The 18,059-nt window shown below is 41.4% G+C and overlaps 2 protein-coding genes across 2 annotated transcripts in view; both read right to left on the bottom strand.

The window, feature by feature from the left end:
• LOC134284301 (calcium/manganese antiporter SLC30A10-like) overlaps positions 1-18,059 on the bottom strand; it is a 365,099-nt gene that overhangs the window by 5,867 nt on the left and 341,173 nt on the right. The window contains exon 3 of the mRNA XM_062843100.1: positions 15,013-15,667. Within this exon, the coding sequence (XP_062699084.1) occupies positions 15,013-15,667 (655 nt within the window). The remainder of the gene's footprint in view (positions 1-15,012; positions 15,668-18,059) is intronic.
• On the bottom strand, positions 5,803-9,963 carry LOC115270443 (uncharacterized). Its single transcript, XM_062843099.1, has 5 exons — positions 9,441-9,963; positions 8,802-9,374; positions 7,232-7,567; positions 7,010-7,169; positions 5,803-6,264 (listed from the first exon to the last, which is right to left on the bottom strand). Exons 1-5 carry the CDS (start codon positions 9,579-9,581, stop codon positions 5,810-5,812), a joined length of 1,665 nt encoding a protein of 554 aa, XP_062699083.1. The 5' UTR covers positions 9,582-9,963; the 3' UTR covers positions 5,803-5,809.

Here is an 18,059-nt window from a genome sequence, read left to right as displayed (position 1 = left end):
GTTGTAAAAAATATACTCAAAACAAACTTACTTGAATATTTTGTTGTACAAAAAAAAATCGTCAATGAAAAAAAATCTTAAAACATAAATACAAAATTGGGCTAACTACCCTACGACCTTCATAATCAATGATGCACAATCGGGACTCACTATCACAGCAATTGCAAAAACAAAACTTTTTCGTATCGATCAACAGCTAAAACAAAAAGAAAGCAATAGAAAATAAATTTTGTAGCACTCCTCAATGTTCCAGAAAGGTCTTCCTCCATCCAGGTGCGAGAAAACTTCATAAAATATCAGCCCGAATGACATCTCAATGGCCTATTGATTGTTCCTGTTTAGGTGACGTCGGTGGTGATGCACTTGCATGTGCTCAATGCAGCTATCACTCCTGCGGCTAGTGCTTCTCTTCTCAACCTTTGAATTTACCGTCCACACAGAAATATCCTCACTGTGTCTCACACTGCTGACTGAGAAATGTAGGTATATCTCACTGTTCAAATTTGGGTTGGCTGCCGACGTACTTTCTGAGCTCTCGGGTAGCTAACAGCTCAACACAAAAACATCAAAACTGTGGTCGTTGGTGTTATCTTCCCAGGGCTTAGTCCAGTGACTGTACTCCAGTCAAAAGGGAATGGCGCAAATGAAAATTACCACAGTTGATCAAAGTACACTCTTAAACTACTCATCGTGCTTAAAAAGGAATGGTATTCCAAATCGTAGAATGTTCAAAATGGTGTGCGACAAAAATATCTCTATCAAGAGATAAAAAAAAAATATGAAGACATTCAAAATCGTATAAAACGATAAGTACATGTCTCCCTCATGCAAATAGCATGGTAAAACGAATTTCACAGTACACACCAGAACAATTAAAACACAATAAAAAGCATTCTACGTGAATAAAAATCTACTTTTTTTTGCACTGTTTCACACAAGCTTCGATAAATACAAAAGAGGGTATTGTAAAAAGTGAAACAAAAATGTCGACAGATTTGCTAACTGGACATCAAAAACACAATTACACCTCACAAAGCAAAAAAAATCAACACAAGTGACCGAAAATGTTCAAAAAAGCGCGCACATAAAAAAATAACAAAAAATACGCACGTTCAAAAAATCATCCAAAAACACGCCAAAAGCACAAAATATACTGGCGGTCGTGATGTGATGCACTCTAACGAACAAAACAAAAAAAAAACACTTGCACGCTATACAAAAATATATCACAAATGTCGCTAACATTCACACCAAAAGCAATAAAATCACCTGCGGCTGTGAAATGTGCGACAATATAGTAAAAAATCACATTTTCTCCTCGTCGACACTGTTAAAACCTGTCATTTTCGGTTTTAGGAGAATAGGGAAACACGCAGAGTGTTGTTGATGCTAGTTAAATCATAACTGACTAAATCATTTATTGATACTCATATCTTTGTCTCATACCACTCATTCTCAGTATCTCAATTCGAGACCAGTACAAGGTGACCATCTCATTTTCAGAAAGTGGCATCTTGGCCACAACACATCCATCAGAACGTGGTCGATTTGCGATTCCGTTTGTTGTGGTGATCTCCAGGTGTAACGATACGGGAGGCTGTGTTGGAAATGTTGAGAGTGTATGAAATGTGCAATCAGACAACCCTCATATCGAGACGACCTTTATGTAATGTAGATACACCGTGGTTGTGTGTTGTCGAATGTTATTGTTATTGTAAATAGTGAGAATAAATTAGTCGTTCGAGTACTGTTAGAAAGTACACCGGTGTTTTGCTTTCTTCCCGGTCCGTGAATTCCGTCCGCCGTTGATTTTCCGTCCGCTGTTGAAGTTGTCCACTGTGCGATATTTCCAACAGGTTGTGGGTCCCAGGCATGGACGAGAAAATTAAAATCGCCGCGTTCGACGGTACCGGCTTCCACAATTGGAAGTTCCGGATGGAGACCGTACTCGACACGTACGATTTGCTGGATTGTGTGCACCGGGAAATTGATGAAATCGATGATTTGCGAGTGATGGCTGACGATACGGCTGATGTGAAAGCAGCGAAGAAAAAGCAAATGGTTGTGCGAACTGGTGCTGTGAAAAAGTGCAAGGCGCTAATAATTTCGGCCATCGCTGATAATCAGCTCGAGTTGGTGAAGGATTGCGCGACCCCGAAGCGAATATGGGATACGCTGAGGGCAGTGTTTGAGCGTCGCGGTGTAGCCGGACAACTTTTCGTTAGGAAACAGCTCCTCACCTTGCGTTACGTTGAGGGGGCGGGTGTTAGTTTGCCGGAACACTTGTTGCAATTCGATAGGCTGATTCGCGAGTTGAAAGAAAGTGGTGCAGCAGTAGAAGACTCGGATGCGATTTGTCACTTGTTGTTGACCCTCCCGTCGTCGTTCGATTCGGTGGTGACCGCGATTGAGACGCTTCCTGGTGGTGTTACGATGGCTTTCGTAAAGAAGCGGTTACTCGACGTAGACTTAAAAAGAAGAAATCTTGTGGAGAATGATGGCGATGGTGACGGCGTTGCCATGGTGAGCAGGCACACCAGGAGGAAGATTACGTGTTTTCGATGTGGTAAATGTGGGCACAAGCGAGCCGATTGTCGTGTGAGGCTGTTAGCGGATCCCGATCCGAGTGAGCATAGGCAGCGAAGATTTAGAAACAGTGAAGCGAATGTAGCAGATGAAGAAGACCGTTGCTCGGATCGTGCGGATGTTGTGTTTTTGGCGTCGAAGGAAGAAGAAAAAGTGCTGGGGAATACGGAGTGGATCCTGGATTCCGGAGCGACGAACCACATGGCGAAGGATTCCAGCGTATTTAGTGTGATGCATCGGCTGGAACGACCTGTGGAAGTGCTAGTACACTAAAAAAAATCCGCATCTATTTTATATGTGCCGCGCACATAGATTTTTGCGATCAAGCTTCGCAAATAAATGTTATTGGTCTTGCACATAGAACCAGATTTTTAGACCCCTTTTGTTCCAAAATGCAATGCACATAAATAATAAAGGTCTGTACTGTTTCATTTTAATAGTCAATCTATTGCATTTGATGTGTGATCACAAATAAATACAATATGTGATTTCTGAGGAGTAAAATAAAATTCAGAATAATTTTCACGCTATTGACGGTCTAATGATGAAAAAATAAGATATTTTAAAACGATGGATTAAAAATCAAATACTTGAACATATTATTAAACCATCATCTTTAAATATCTTCTTTTTGCAACATTAGTACGCCAATTACGCAACTGATAAATAAACGCAAAATGCAATAATACATTTATTACTATAACATTATGTATATACATTTGTACTCTAAATACAACATTGCACTAATCCGTTTCTGTATCCATTGAGGAAAAGTCCTGAGATTTACGAAACAAAAGCTTGTTCATGATATTGTGAACGGAAACCGGAGGGCCATCAAATTCACTTAATCTAATTATTTTTACAATGCTCATCTTAGAAATAGCTTCGTATGCAAGGTAATGATCAATGAATCCGCCAACTAACCATTGCTCACCTACGATATATATGACTTCTTCTATCAGAAGAAACTCTATTATTTCAAAAAGTTGAACTGATTTAATTTCTGTTAAAGTCAAGTACATACCTTCTTTGTAAATAGTTCCGAAGTTTTTAATTTGTTTTGAGACGAGAGTATCCATAGAAGCGTCGAAGGACATAGGCTGAGGCACTTGAGATATATATGGACGGTTTTGTAAAATACATGGTGAAAAATTATTATTCTCTGTGGACTTGAAAAACATTCCATTTTGGACATTATACGCAAATTGTAATGCTGCCTTTATGCATAAGGTGTAACAAATATTTCGGCGTGAGGAGATTACACGAGCATATTCTTTAAAAGTCTTATGTTTTGCTTCGTAGCGGAAATTCATCATGCTAACTAAAATACCATTCTGCTCTGCCACGGTGCCGTAATGATTAAGAAAATGATGTTTTGGCTTTAGTTTTTGCTCAAAAAGTTGTTGGTATTGCTTATGATGAAGAGTGACCAGTTTTCTAAGCTGTTCAATATCGTTTTCGGTTAAGGTCTGGGAAAGAATAATATCTACTAATTGAATTAGGGTTTTACAGTATTTCCAAACTTCATCATTTTCCGGCACGAATGGACCTACTATTAGAGTGAAAAAATGCAAAAATGCTTTAGCCTCGCTTGCAGTAGCTCTAATAGATACTGTCTTACATTTTTTGGTAGATGAGAACGTCTCGCTGATATCTGGCATTCGTTTTAAAGATGCATTATAGACCTGCTTACTAAACTGGTTTTTGTGTGCATTCAACATACTAAGCGTCAAAAAATGCTTTTTATATATGCAATGATTTAAGATCTCTTCAATACCAGTAATACATATTCCTCCACTAAATAAGTCGTGCATGGGATCCACTGACAAGTTTTTAGTTACATGATAGGATGGAAGTGTGTTGAACACCGAACTACACTTAACTCCTGTTTCCGGGGGGTTATTTAAAGCGACATCGGTATTATAATTCTCCTCGTTCCTCAAATCACTCAAATGCTCTTCACAATCAGTTTGTAGAAGATGTTTCGGTCGGCGACAAAATCTGCAGTAATAGTTAGCACCAAATGCCATAAACATTTGTAACGAGTGAAGCCCTAGATTGTCACCCTGAAATATGGCAACTACGAATCTAACCGTTTTGATGTCCTCAAATGTGTTGAAACTTATTGGATTCATTTCTAATTCTTTAAATTGATTAATCACATGACCGAACAAATTATTTACTCCAAATTCATTTATGTCAACTTTTTTTATCATGGCTGCCACGAAAATGTTGCACAGCCTAGACGAATATTGCACCGGTACGGTAGGAAACGAGTAGTATATTCCACAGATTACGTGCTTCTTGTTGTGTGAGCTGAGGCAATCATTTATTTCATACTCATCAGCGTATACTGAGATTGGGATCAAACATTCAGAGCCATATTTTAACCGTACTTCCTGCCATGCCTTTCCGTTTACTACGCTTTTAATAACCTTTGACTGCTCGAGCCGCTTTGTGTTTTCAATAGTTTCAGTAAGAACATGTTCACATTTGAAGAATTCCTCGATTTGAAATCTTAGTTGCATAACCACTACGTAACTTTTACTCTCATCTATAATAGGATCGTCGTTATTTTGAATTAGGACTCCTTGTTTCACAACTGAAATAACTGAAGGTGAACTGAAAAGGCTTGCTTCTGTCAAATATTTGAAAAATTTATAATCTGTGTCGATAAAAACAAACATGTTCTGCATTTTTTCTAAATAGGTGTGGAGCTGGTATTCTATCTGTGGGTCCGGGATATTTAGAGGTAACTTTGCGATTTGTAATGCTATGTGTGAGTTGACTTGATCTACACTTTTTTGTATGCTCCTGACATCCGTTCTCGTTAGGTTGTTTCGACTATGTAAACTAAGTGTGAAATTAACTGCCTGGTTGTCTATTTGTTGTATTTCGGAGAGTTTTGGGTCAATGTTTTCTTTTATTGGATTTATTTCACGTATTTTTGGAAATGGTGCATCTTCCTCAGGAACTTCTACTTCTACCTCAGCAACCGCATCTTGATTGACCGATGACGGATGATCTGTAGCACTTTTATCGTGTTGAAGTACGTGTCGCTTGAAAATGTACCAATTTGTGGTTTTCTGGAAGCATCTTGGAAAAGTACATCGGTAAACATATTCTCTTGGTACTCTGTGGAACTCTCTGAGGTGCGTGACATATTCTCTTGGCGATGAAAACACAGCCGGACATTCGCTTATCATGCAACCGAACATTCTGTCTATTGATTTTTGTTCAGTTGATCGATGAATTTCAAAACAGACGCGTACTTTGCCAATCCAGGTATCTCGTAGAAGTGCGTGCAAATAAAGTTCCAGACCAAACGAGTTACTCGAGAAAATTGTAGTCCAAACACGAGCGTTGTTTTGACCAGAATATCCAGTGCTCTTGCTACAGATTCTGCTTCGAACACAAGATCCTTGTACACAACGTAGAACTGGCCAGTAAGCGATGCTGCACCGGACCCAACGAATACCAATTTCACTGTCGGTGGGAGGCCCCACTCATTGTACATTGCATAGACTTCATCGACTTTGGCACGAATGCCTTCTGCTGTACTGACGAACAGTATGATATCTTCCTGGGCCACCAAAGTCGTTGGCTTGAAGTCCTTAGATATTTTGGTTGGTGGAAGAATGTTGTTAAGCAGAATCAAGACGGCACAAACTTGAGAATCTGAAAAGATATATGTTTGTGTGAATTAATAAGTATATCAGGAAGTATATAAATAATTAACATAGTCAATAATAACAATTGTCTATCATTGAACATTATTGAATACAGTAGACATTCGATAACTGCAACATGTTTACGTTTCACTTAGCGAACAAAATTCGATAACTGCAACGTCAGACAGGCGTCAACAACCCGTCAATTGGGGCTTGTCCATTCATTACGTAAGGGTGGGGGGGAATGGAGAAATCTTACACGCCTTACAAAAAATTTTAATATTTGGGTTCTCATATAAAAAATCTTACAAGGGAGAGAGGGGGTGTCGAAAAATCGAAAAAAAACCCTTACGTAATAAATGGACAGTTCCTTGACGTTAAATGAACGTAAAATTCATTCAACTGTTCATTTGGGCTAACTTGGCGCACCGGTTCGACGGATAGCGGTGCGATAACTGCAAATTTGTTGCACTTACCGGACTTGCAGTTAAAAAGCATTGCAGTTAAACCATTTGCGCCGACCGAACGTCTACTGTATTGAGGCATGATTTGTTCCAGTTGGGACGTTACGCCCAGAAGAAGAAGAAGTCAGGAATAAATCATTTGACTAGAATGTTCTCGCGGTTAGATACTGTATACACAACTACAAGTACTCAAAATAAGAGCATCTGCCTAAATGGTACAAGACCCTATTGCTACTGATATTGTCGTGAAAGCATTTGCAACTTTCATTGCTTTGAATTTTAAATTACCTCTGCTACAATCAGTCCGCTCCAGTAAGGACACCAGCATCGATGAATGACCATCCTTGTACTTTGTAGATACCTGTTCAATAAGTACTGCTAAGTCCTTCTCCAAGCGAATCAGCCCCTCACTCGCCGATGAATACAACGAATGGAAATCTGCGTCAATCTTAAACAGAGAAAATGCCAATTAGTATTCATGATGCTTTTTTAATATTCTTTTTTACTTACAAGCTGATAGCCGTGATCTTGTCTGTAGTGACGGAATGTTTTCAAAACTGTATCGATTGCAAGTGGGTTCTGAAGGTTGTGTTTCCTCTTATTGAAGCTGGTGGTCCATTTAGCCAATGTTGTGTTCCACGGTTGAATGTTCAGTTGAAGCCAAGTGAATGCCTCATCACCATCTGAATCCGGAATTTCCAGGGAACCTGGTTTCAATTTCTTGGTTCGACGTGATTCTTCGAATTTCTCCCGCGTTGCTCGCTTTTGTTTGAGATTGAAAATTCGATTGTACAGTTTTCCGCCTGGGTTCCGCTTTCCACCACTCCGTGGGATGAAATACGATTCCTATAAACAGATTGATGTTTATTATTTTTGATATTGAGCAAAACCATGCATGTAGCTTACAAAGGCATGAGTCAATTGATCATAAATTTGTAGAAGTGAATGAATTGAAAATATTTTAACGATTTACACCAACAGTGAAAAATTCTAAATTTGTTTTGTTTTCAACTGGTTGAATCAAACTGTCAAATGTTTTGACTATCGAATCACCTACACGGAATCGCTAAACTACCCAAATTAGATTATTTTTAAGCAACTTCATTTTGGCCCAATAAACCAAATTTGGGTAAATTGATTAAAACTTACATTCGGTAGTTTGCATTTAATTCCAACTAAAAAAAATATCAAAGGCAGGTTGATTCAGCCCAAACGCGATTTTTGTAAGTTATTTTTTTACGTTATCGGAGTTTACCCAACATTGCCCAACATTTATTTGGACAAACTACCCTCGGTGGGTCGATGCAGCAGTCTATGATGCATTCGTAGAGCCGATGCACACGAGCGTTAATTAACGCTGCGTCCCTATGGGGTATGCGTTAACATTGCGTGCTGCACGCTGCGTGGACGTGCTGCCCGTGTGCATCGGTTCTTAGCTATGTCTGTTTTTGAAAATATTGGTGAGCGAAAGAGGGAAAAATAATCAATTTTTAAATTGGGACAAACTATGGAGTTGTGTCGCATGAATGCAAATAGGAAAGATTACCGGTACGGATTACGCGTAGAATACCTCTTTCCAGAGCAACTACGTACAAGACTACGTATTGGAAGTTAAGCATGCCTCCAGTAAAAGCAAATTTGAGCAGTTAATGTATTGCTTACAATGAATTATTACATTAATGTACAAAGGCATCGTATGCAAATTACGTAACGATTAAAAGTCTAGCGTAGCGTTATTATACGATCCATACAAAAAATTGTGTTCATACAAAACGCGTTAGGGTTCATTCAAAAATTACGTAACGCAAAATTTGACAATTTTAGACGTAGGGTTCATTCAAAAATTACGTAACGCAAAATTTGACAATTTTAGACGTCCTCCCTCCCCCACGTAACAACTTTTGTATGGGAAATTTTGAAATTTTGTATGAAGCGTAACACATCGCCAAACCCCCTCCCTCCCCCTTGGCGTAACATAACATTTGAACGAACCCTTACAAGAATCGACAGTCTTAAATGACCAATATTGTTGCGTTACGTAATTTAAATACTGCGCCAAAGCAGCAATATAATAACATACCTTTTTCTCCTGTTTGAATAGCAGCACAATAGCTGTGGCGTAGTTATCCAATGTGTCCTCCGTTGTTTTGATTCCTAGGCTCAGGTGGTGTTCCGCCACAATGCCTACGAGCTCTTTTTGGCTATGTGTAGAAAAGTCGTCTTGCTTAGCTCTTTCCAGAAGCGATTTTCCGGTGATGGAGCTTTCCAACAGGGCAACCAGTTGGTCCGGGCCGAACGAAATAGATGCTCGGGGTGGGCGAACGGACGAGATTCCTACTGATACTGAGGGTCCGGAAGATTGGGGGATCGCCTCTGGTGGTAGTTCAACTTTTGCCTGTGGTGTTTCTGTAGTTGGCGTCCGGGTTGATGTGCACAATGGAGCTGGGTTTTCTGCCGATGAGGTGCCGTTTTCTGGCTCGTCGGGCTCTAGGTCGGGCTTCTGTGTGCCGGAGCTTTCTCCCCGGAAGATAACAGAGGCGCGAGTGTCACTGGAGCTGTTGTCGGGATCCGTTTCACCATCCGTTTCCACTGGTTCGTGACCCGACCAGTCTTCCAGCACTTCCACCTGCGCGAAACTGATAATTTCAAAACCCTGAAAATAAAAAAAAAACATTTTTTTAATTTAAAGCAATTTCATTAACCAATAAGGAATACTTACAGATTCTTGCCTCCATACGAAAAGGCGCTGGTAGATTTCGTCAACGTTGAAGTTCAGGCCGGATTCGGACAAATCATCCGACAGCTCGTCCTTGGTTACTGTGACGAGTTTTGCAGCGTCGTAACCTCGATCTGTTGGCATATATTATTTGTTTAAACGTACAGTAATATGATTAACATACATTACCTTCAAAAACCTTCAGCAATTCGATCGGGAGTCCTAAAATATCGACCGTTAATTCGGCCAGCGTCACGAAACGTTCCTCTTGCTCCGCCATTTTTTCGGTTAATGACATGTTTTGAATTATCAGTCGATACACTCAAAATTTATTTTCAGCTAATATAGGATGTAAATGTATCATTTTTAGATTTCATAGCTGTGCATATGGAAAATATGTGCAACACAATTATATTTAATGCAAGCACTTTACAATCTAAATGCCGCACATAAAATGGGGATTTTTTAAACAGATTCGCTTTTATCTGATTTGCGCACATAAAAAATAATGGAGTTTTCATTTCAGTGTAGCGAACGGCGAGAAGTTGAGAGCAGATTATTGTGGTGATGTGGTCCTGTACGCGACAGTTGGAAATAAGAAGAAGAAATGTGAAGTTCGGAATGTATTGTACCTCCCCGGACTGAGCTGTAATGTACTGTCAGTGAACCGAGTGACAAGAGCGGGATTGGAGGTTAGGTTCGTCGGCGACAGGACACACATAGTGAAAAATGGAACGTTGATGGCTGTTGGACAGCACAATGGTAAACAGTATGTTTTGGATGTTTTGTGCAAGTGCGAGAGAGATAAGGAGGTTGCAGCCATGCTGGCCAGTACGAGTACATCGTAAATAGAGAGCGAGAGTCAGAAAGAAGAAAGAAGATGGCTGGCAGCATGACGTAGCAATGTAAAAGCTGTATGACCTCTGGCGAGCAGAAACGGCCGAGCGAGTGAAGAATTGTTTTTAGACGTTTGATGCCGTAAATGTGTTTTGGAAGTGGTGATCTGTTTGGTAGAACTTGACTAGACTGAAGTTCAGATGATCCGAAGAACTTGTGGAAGACCAAGATATCGATGTTGTTTCGTTTGTTTTTATTGACTATCGTTGATAGATCTGTGATATTGACACTGTGATAAGCAGTGTTGTTGAGTTCCGAGAGAATCAGTGAGAGAAACTGATTTTTTCTCTCTGTTTGAAACAACCGCTTCGATCGGTGTGTTGGTACAGCCTACATACACTGCCACTCGGTAAATGAACAAGTTTACACGTTTAATGGCTAAGTTCATTCAGCCGCACCAACCGAATGGACAGTCGGGCAGCAAGGCCGTGATTCTCTCACGCATTGATCGAAGTCGGTTGTAAACATTGCGGTGCTCAATCACTTGGCGATAATTTTCGCAGAAGATTGCTGAGTGCGTTCATTTTGATCGAATCTGTTTCTTCCAAAAGTTCTTGTTAATGTAGCATTAGGCAGCAATCGACAGGCATTTTTTCACGTTTCTTCCTGTTGCACCCAAAGCACTCTATTTCTGCATTGGTGTAGGTGTAACCAGTTGGATTTCCAATAATGTAATAAAAGGCGTGAAAAATGTTCGTTTAAATAAGAGATTTTCACTGCATGTTCATACAAATCCACCATTTGTCCTCTAATATATCAGCGGGGGAAGGCCCCAAAAGTCCCTGGAAACCACTCGAATCATAAATTAGTACACTTTTCCACACGAACGAATCAAGCGTTTTTCATCTACAATCAGGATAATTGACTGGCCTCTGATCATTAAATTTACACCAACCCAAGCAGCAGTCAGGGTTCTCCGACGACTGACGACCGGCACATACCTTATAATTTAATTGCCCCAGCTAGCAAGCATATGTTCTGGTTTCGTCATCATTGATGACATCAAACCCAACATAGACCCAACCGTTATCCGATGTGGGTCCAAGCAGTGGCCCAGCAATCCAGCATTCGTTAAAAATTGACCCGACTTCCGATAATTTTTCAGTGTGGCGGAATGTTAGTGTCCCGTGCTCAGCTAGTCATTTAAGTGACATTTTTTCAAATGGCAAGGAATCGCTTCCTGTTAGATGGTTGCTCTGGCTGAATGAAATCGTTTTAAGATGACTAGAAGCAAACATAAGTGAAACGATTAGTCGGTTAGTGTTCAAATGACTTACTGCAATACTAACTTCATGCAATACTAAGGGGTACCGCTAAAAAAAATAAAACATTTTGTTCCTTCAGCATATTCGTTGTTACACGGTACTGTACCGTGTCAAAATTTGAGTTGAACTCATCAAAGCAAACCATAGTTGACAATTTTGATTAAAAATCGGCGTCTGTCTGATCAATTATGAGATACAGTGTGTATTTCCAGTTGATTAATGTTTTTATTTTGAAAATCGGTCGACAAATAGCTGCAAACTGAGCTTCCGAAAATTATCAGACTGCGATAGAAATTGATTCGATCAAGACACAAAACATGAAAGACGCAATCGGATCGGAAAGTGATAATGAACCATCGATTGGCAGAGACGATTCTATCAGTTCATAACAAATACATACGATGATGAACACTTGTTTAAATGACAGCAGTGCAAGATCACTCAGTATTCATTTAGGTTTTGAGTTACTGTGCCAGTTTTCAAACGTATAGGTGATGCCAGGCCCTTTGCTGTGGGTGTTGATTGAGTGGGGAAAGAGTGGTTACTGATCGGGTTTTGAACTGAGTGAAAACATCCTTGGTGATAAGTACTCGGGTTGTCGACTTGAGGGGGCGTGTCGAGGGGGTCGACAGTAATCAATTTGCTTCAGTTACCATGCGATAAGCCGTAATTTTATTTGATTTTCTGACATATTCACAATTGTTTTCATTATTTTGAACATCGGTTCGATTTTTTCGGATTTTTCTCATTTTCTGCCATTTTCCAAGTTAAAATCGATTTTATGCTATTTATTTTCAACAAAATGGTAAAAATTGAAAATATCTGAAAAAATCGAATAAAATGAAAAAAATCGTTCGAAAATCGGCGAAAATTGACGCTGAAAACGGCTAACATCTCTCAAAATGTTACGACGTCGCGACGCCACTTCGAAAATTATGACAGCTCTTCCAGGTAAACAATCAGCTGCGTCGACCGAGGCGTCGACCATCAGCTGGTCGCTCAGCGGCAGGAATTGCTGGAATTAGCGAATGCAACAACGGATCACTTCAGAAATATGGGAAATGCATGTTATTGAGAAGATTTATTAGCCACATAATGGCATACTGAGGATTAAAATAATGCGTATAGACTATGTAAACAACAGCCACATCCGTGATCAGCTGTTGTTTATAAACAAGCTCCATCCGGAAGAACAGGGAGAACAAAACAAAATCGAGAAAATTTGACATTTTTGTTCAGGGATGTGCGTCGATTTTGTTCGATTTTATGTGGATAAGCCAACATTATAATCGATTTTATCGGATATTTCGGATATGGTTGATTTTGATCGATTTTCTGTTAATTTCTTCAGTTTTGTTGAAATTATGAAAAAAATGTGATTCCTCGTAGGTTTTGGCAAAAAATCTACAATATCGGGAAGAGTCGTCCCCCTCGGGGCGTGTTGAGAGTGTATGAAATGTGCAATCAGACAACCCTCATATCGAGACGACCTTTATGTAATGTAGATACACCGTGGTTGTGTGTTGTCGAATGTTATTGTTATTGTAAATAGTGAGAATAAATTAGTCGTTCGAGTACTGTTAGAAAGTACACCGGTGTTTTGCTTTCTTCCCGGTCCGTGAATTCCGTCCGCCGTTGATTTTCCGTCCGCTGTTGAAGTTGTCCACTGTGCGATATTTCCAACAGGAAAAAGGTGTTACGAATGGCCATGTTCTTGGAGGCGGCGAAATCGATGAGGTGTAGGCCATTTTCGTTCGTCAGCTGGTGGGCGCTGAACTTTCCAATCGTCGGTCTGAATTCCTCCTCCTGGCCTACCTGAGCGTTCAAATCTCCTATGATGATTTTGACGTCGTGGTTTGGGCAACGGTCGTACTCGCGTTCGAGCTGCGCGTAAAATGTGTCTTTGTCATCATCAGTGCTTCCGGAGTGAGGGCTGTGCACGTTTTTAATGCTAATGTTGAAGAATCGGCCCTTGATCCTCAACCTTCACATTCTTTCGTCAATCGGCCACCAACCGATCACGCGCCTCTGAATGTCGCTTATCACTATAGAAGCTGTTCCCAGCTCACGTGTGTTGCCGCAACTCTGGTAGATGATATGATTACCTCTAAACGTTCGCACCATAGATCCTGTCCAACACACCTCCTGCAGCGCTACGATTCCGAACCCGCGGTCCTTCAGTATATCGGTGAGTATGCGGGTGCTCCCGATGAAGTTGAGAGATCTGCAGTTCCACGTACCGAGCTCCCAATCGCAAGTCCCTTTTCGTCGCTGTGGTCGTCGCCATTGGTATCGGTTTGCATTCTTCTCTTGTTGATTTTCCGGTGCTAGTCTTTTTTACGGCTGGCTCGCAGGGCCTGACACCAACCCACTAACCCAGAGAGCTGGGCTTACCTTCCCGGAAGCTACGGGTTCTGCATTGGCATGCCTCCTGCAACTACAGTGCTAAATAGCTAGGCTCAAGCGCCAGTCTTCGCCAGGGGTGGTGTTTTTAATCGGCACCCAGGAGATAATATTTTACCTGAGCTTCCACCTCCGACTAACAACAACGTGAGCCGTGAAATTCGGAGGCGCATCATCAGCGGAATTCGGGCTCCAGGAGAAACTGCGGTCGAAAAAGATTCAACCACGCACCAAATGCACCATGTACAAAACGCTAATAAGACCGGTGGTCCTCTACGGACACGAGACATGGACCATGCTCGAGGAGGACCTGCAAGCACTCGGAGTTTTCGAGCGACGCGTGCTAAGGACGATCTTCGGCGGTGTGCACGAGAACGGTGTGTGGCGGAGCTCGCTGCACTTTACGGCGAACCTAGCATCCAGAAGGTGGCCAAAGCCGGAAGGATACGGTGGGCAGGGCATATTGCAAGAATGCCGGACAACAACTCTGCAAAGCTGGTGTTTGCAACTGATCCGGTTGGCACAAGAAAGCGTGGAGCGCAGAGAGCACAATGGGCGGACCAGGTGTAGCGTGACTTGGCGAGCATCGGGCGCGACCGAGGATGGAGAGCGGCAGCCACGAACCGTGATTATGTCTTGTCTTAATGATGTTGAACAAATAAATGTACAGTCAGGTTTTTTTACGCGGGGGATACGTACCATTTCTCGGCGAATTATGCAAAAATAAGACGATGAACCTTTTTTTTGTATGGAATTTTCATTCACGTGGCCGGGTAAATGAAAATCGCGTAAAAAGACCTGACTGTATATAAACGTATGAGCTTCAATGCTTTCAAATTTATTAGGGTAAATCGCCAATTAATACACGAGTTTTTACGTCAATTTTTGCACACTTCATAAGAAAAGTATGGAGTGTGCAATAATTGGTGATTTACCCTAGGTGTACAACAGTCTAAAACGTTCTTCCCAATTATAAATGAACCATCTTCTTGCCACGGCTATGTACTTACTACAAATATCTCTCATCAGCTCTCGCACGCTCTGTCGCTTCGGTGAATTACCAGCGGCGGCGCTGGCCACGTGTCGCCGTGACCCCGATAACCGACGCTCGCCCTTCCGAATGCCATCGCCCGTAACCACCCGATCCAGTATTACCGTCCCGCTGGATGTGATGTACAGGAAGCTACCCTGGTGGTACGTATAGCCACCGATGAGCAGATAGCAGAACCCGTTCAGTATGATTCCCATGGCGCCGAGTGTCAGCACCGGAAGCGGGTAGTGCATCGCGTCCTGGTGGTGGATGTGCGACAGGGTCTGCAGGGCTTCCACCACGGCCGAGAAGCAGAACGACGCCAGGAAGATGCACACCACCAGCATCGTCAGGACGTCGATTCGGGTCCAGCCGAATGTGTTCTTGAGACTGTTCTCGCGCTGTTGGCGCGATTTGGCTTTGACTTTCTGCTTGACACTGGTGGCTTCATCTTCCGGGTTGGTCGGTTTAACTTTTTGGACCTCGCTGCCGGAGGTGGACGACGAGTTGTCCCCGGTTGGTAACACCGGTACTTCGATGAAACGGTCCTCACTAGCAGAGGCGTCGATGGAGTTGCGGGAAGCGGACAGTAGCTTCCGGTTGCATGGCTCCGCCTCCGACTGCTTTTTGCTGTGCTGTTAGAAGGATGGAAAGAAGAAAATTGTCAATATTCGGTTATATGAAACAATTAAATATTACATAGAATATCGTTATTGTAAAACCGATATCTGCTCTTCTGTTAATTCCTTGCCAAATATTTGACCCAGTGCATAGGTTTTAGGAATGCAGCTAAGGTGAGCATAATGCCAGAAAACTTCGATGCCGGAGTGCTACTACCTATTCGTGTCAATTTCCCCTTCAACAAGCGCACTTCCCAACCGCATTCGAGATGAGTGAGTAATGCATGAGTTATGCTTTTCCGTACCTTCAGTAAAATGCCTCATCGATGGAGCTTACTTACATAATACCTCAACCATAGAGCAGAGCGTCAAGTCAAGCTGAACATCATACATGTAGGGGACCAGCATCATCATCACCATCATCATCAGTCCCCAACCCCTTAGCTACCGTCCGTCGGGTCGGCGTCATATACATCTGGTCGAACACAAATTCAAGTGCCTTATTATTTATGGCCTCGTGCCCGCGGTGCGCCACCAGTGAGTGAGAGATATACTTATCGCCGGGCGCGTTTAGACTACTTTGCACCTAGGTCCCGCGAATGTGCCAATGGGTAATTGATTTGCACGGTTCCCATCATTTGAGTGATCTTTAGAGGCATCAGGTATCCACTTTAACATTTTCGCAGAAGCGATAAGTCACCGGTTAACCTAAGCGTCTAGTAGACTAGAAAAAACTAGGGGTGGGTAATGTCTGAGACATAACCGCAATGTTGACGTAGGACAAAGGCTGGAATGAGGTTCCGACTTTTATATATTAAAATGGGCCCTTTAATTTGAAGTCTTAAATCAGCTGATTTTTCGTGTCATTGTTGTCCGACCTTCGTAAATAAATGCATAACGGATTTATCACATAACGTCGGTTTCCTGCAATAGGGGCACAACTCAAAATATGTCATTTTTGAGATTTTGATGGCAAATGATGAAAAACTATGTAAAATTTCATCTCACAAAGACCCGTTCCAAAATTCGATGAGAAACGCGAGATTTGGACATTTTCACCAATTTTCCGCAGTAAGGGCACAACTCAAAATCAGTCAATTTTTTCAATAGTCGTTGAAAAATAGTTGTCAAAAATTCATGAAACAGATAGTCCTTCAGCCCCTTTCAATGATACAACAATCAAAATTTGTTTAAATACATTTGTCAAATGATGAGAGAAATAAGTGAATTTGCAGGAGGTGCTTCATGATTGCCAATTTTTACACGCTTATTCTGAAAATTCACATTTTTTGAGTTGTGCCCCTATTGCAGGAAACCGACGATAAAAGGCCTACACAATGTATGCTGGCAAAATTCAAATCGGCGGAGTGATGTGTTGATTAAAGTTGTTACCTATGTGATCCATTTCACTGAACGCATTCATAAGATGTTGATTAGTTAAACCTTCCGTAACTCGCGCCGTTGGCCATCACTTGAGGGTTGAGTATTATTTTATTTTGAAGATAAATGTTCAACCGTTGTTTGAAAGAATTTTCGTCGAAAGGAAAGAATGATTATAATACGTAGCCATGTGTATTTGACACAACTCAATTGCTGTTAACGAAATTTTAGATAATTTTGATTGCAGTTTCATGAAATATTCTAGATTCAACAATACGTTGTATAGTTACGCGAACAACAATTAGAGGCCGGCTATACTGTTGCTAAGTTTTCAGTCTGTCGCTTTTAATTATCCGATTCATAACTCTGGAGGAATAATTTTCACTGGTCCTGAAAAGGACCTTTTAAATAACAGGAGATTTCGGCAAGACAATTGAAAATTATCCGCACTGAATGCTGGAAGCCATCGAAAACTGCCATCGCTTACTGCCGTGGATGAGATTCCTGGTTCTATCAGCTAAATAGCCGAGAGTCATCGCAGGATTGGTGCGCAGCTGCGGAGGTGACATCCATTCCCTTTGACTGATTCAACGAAAATGACGGAAGAAAACAGAAGTCACTGCTTTTATTCCCCTTGATTAGTAGATTAGGCTCCTCCCATTTGGCTGGCTTTCCAGTTTATTTCGTTTGCATGACCCGCCCCGAATGCTCCAGACGCATCAAGCAACTAACCAACCGAGAAATGAGCAAATTTTCATTGAACGGATTGGATAATTTCGATTCACCACCAGCGGGTAACCAAACGATCAACTTTTAAGCGCAAACCGACATTCGGTTCTTCAGATTTGTGCTCTAGAAAATTCTAGGTGTGGCTTCGTCATATATTCACCTTCGAACATTTTCGAAAAATGTTTAAACTTAATTTTAATTAAACAATGTCTCACGCAAAATAGTTCGGATAGAATAATGCGTTGTTAAATTCCGGGTGGAACCATTAGGCCATTAGTGACCGGCTTCATCATTATTG

The sequence above is a fragment of the Aedes albopictus genome, chromosome 3 (assembly GCF_035046485.1).
Source record: "Aedes albopictus strain Foshan chromosome 3, AalbF5, whole genome shotgun sequence".
NCBI classification, from domain to species: Eukaryota; Metazoa; Arthropoda; class Insecta; order Diptera; family Culicidae; genus Aedes; species Aedes albopictus.
This window is presented reverse-complemented; position numbering and strand designations above follow the sequence as displayed.

Excerpts from the sequence above, each read along its gene's own strand:
- LOC115270443 (XM_062843099.1), bottom strand. The coding sequence starts at position 9,581 with ATGCCAACAGATCGAGGTTACGACGCTGCAAAACTCGTCACAGTAACC. Across the intron at positions 7,568-8,801 it reads TATTCAAACAGGAGAAAAAG|GAATCGTATTTCATCCCACG; the intron begins GTATGTTATTAT and ends ATCTGTTTATAG. Across the intron at positions 6,265-7,009 it reads GCGGACTGATTGTAGCAGAG|ATTCTCAAGTTTGTGCCGTC; the intron begins GTAATTTAAAAT and ends ATATCTTTTCAG.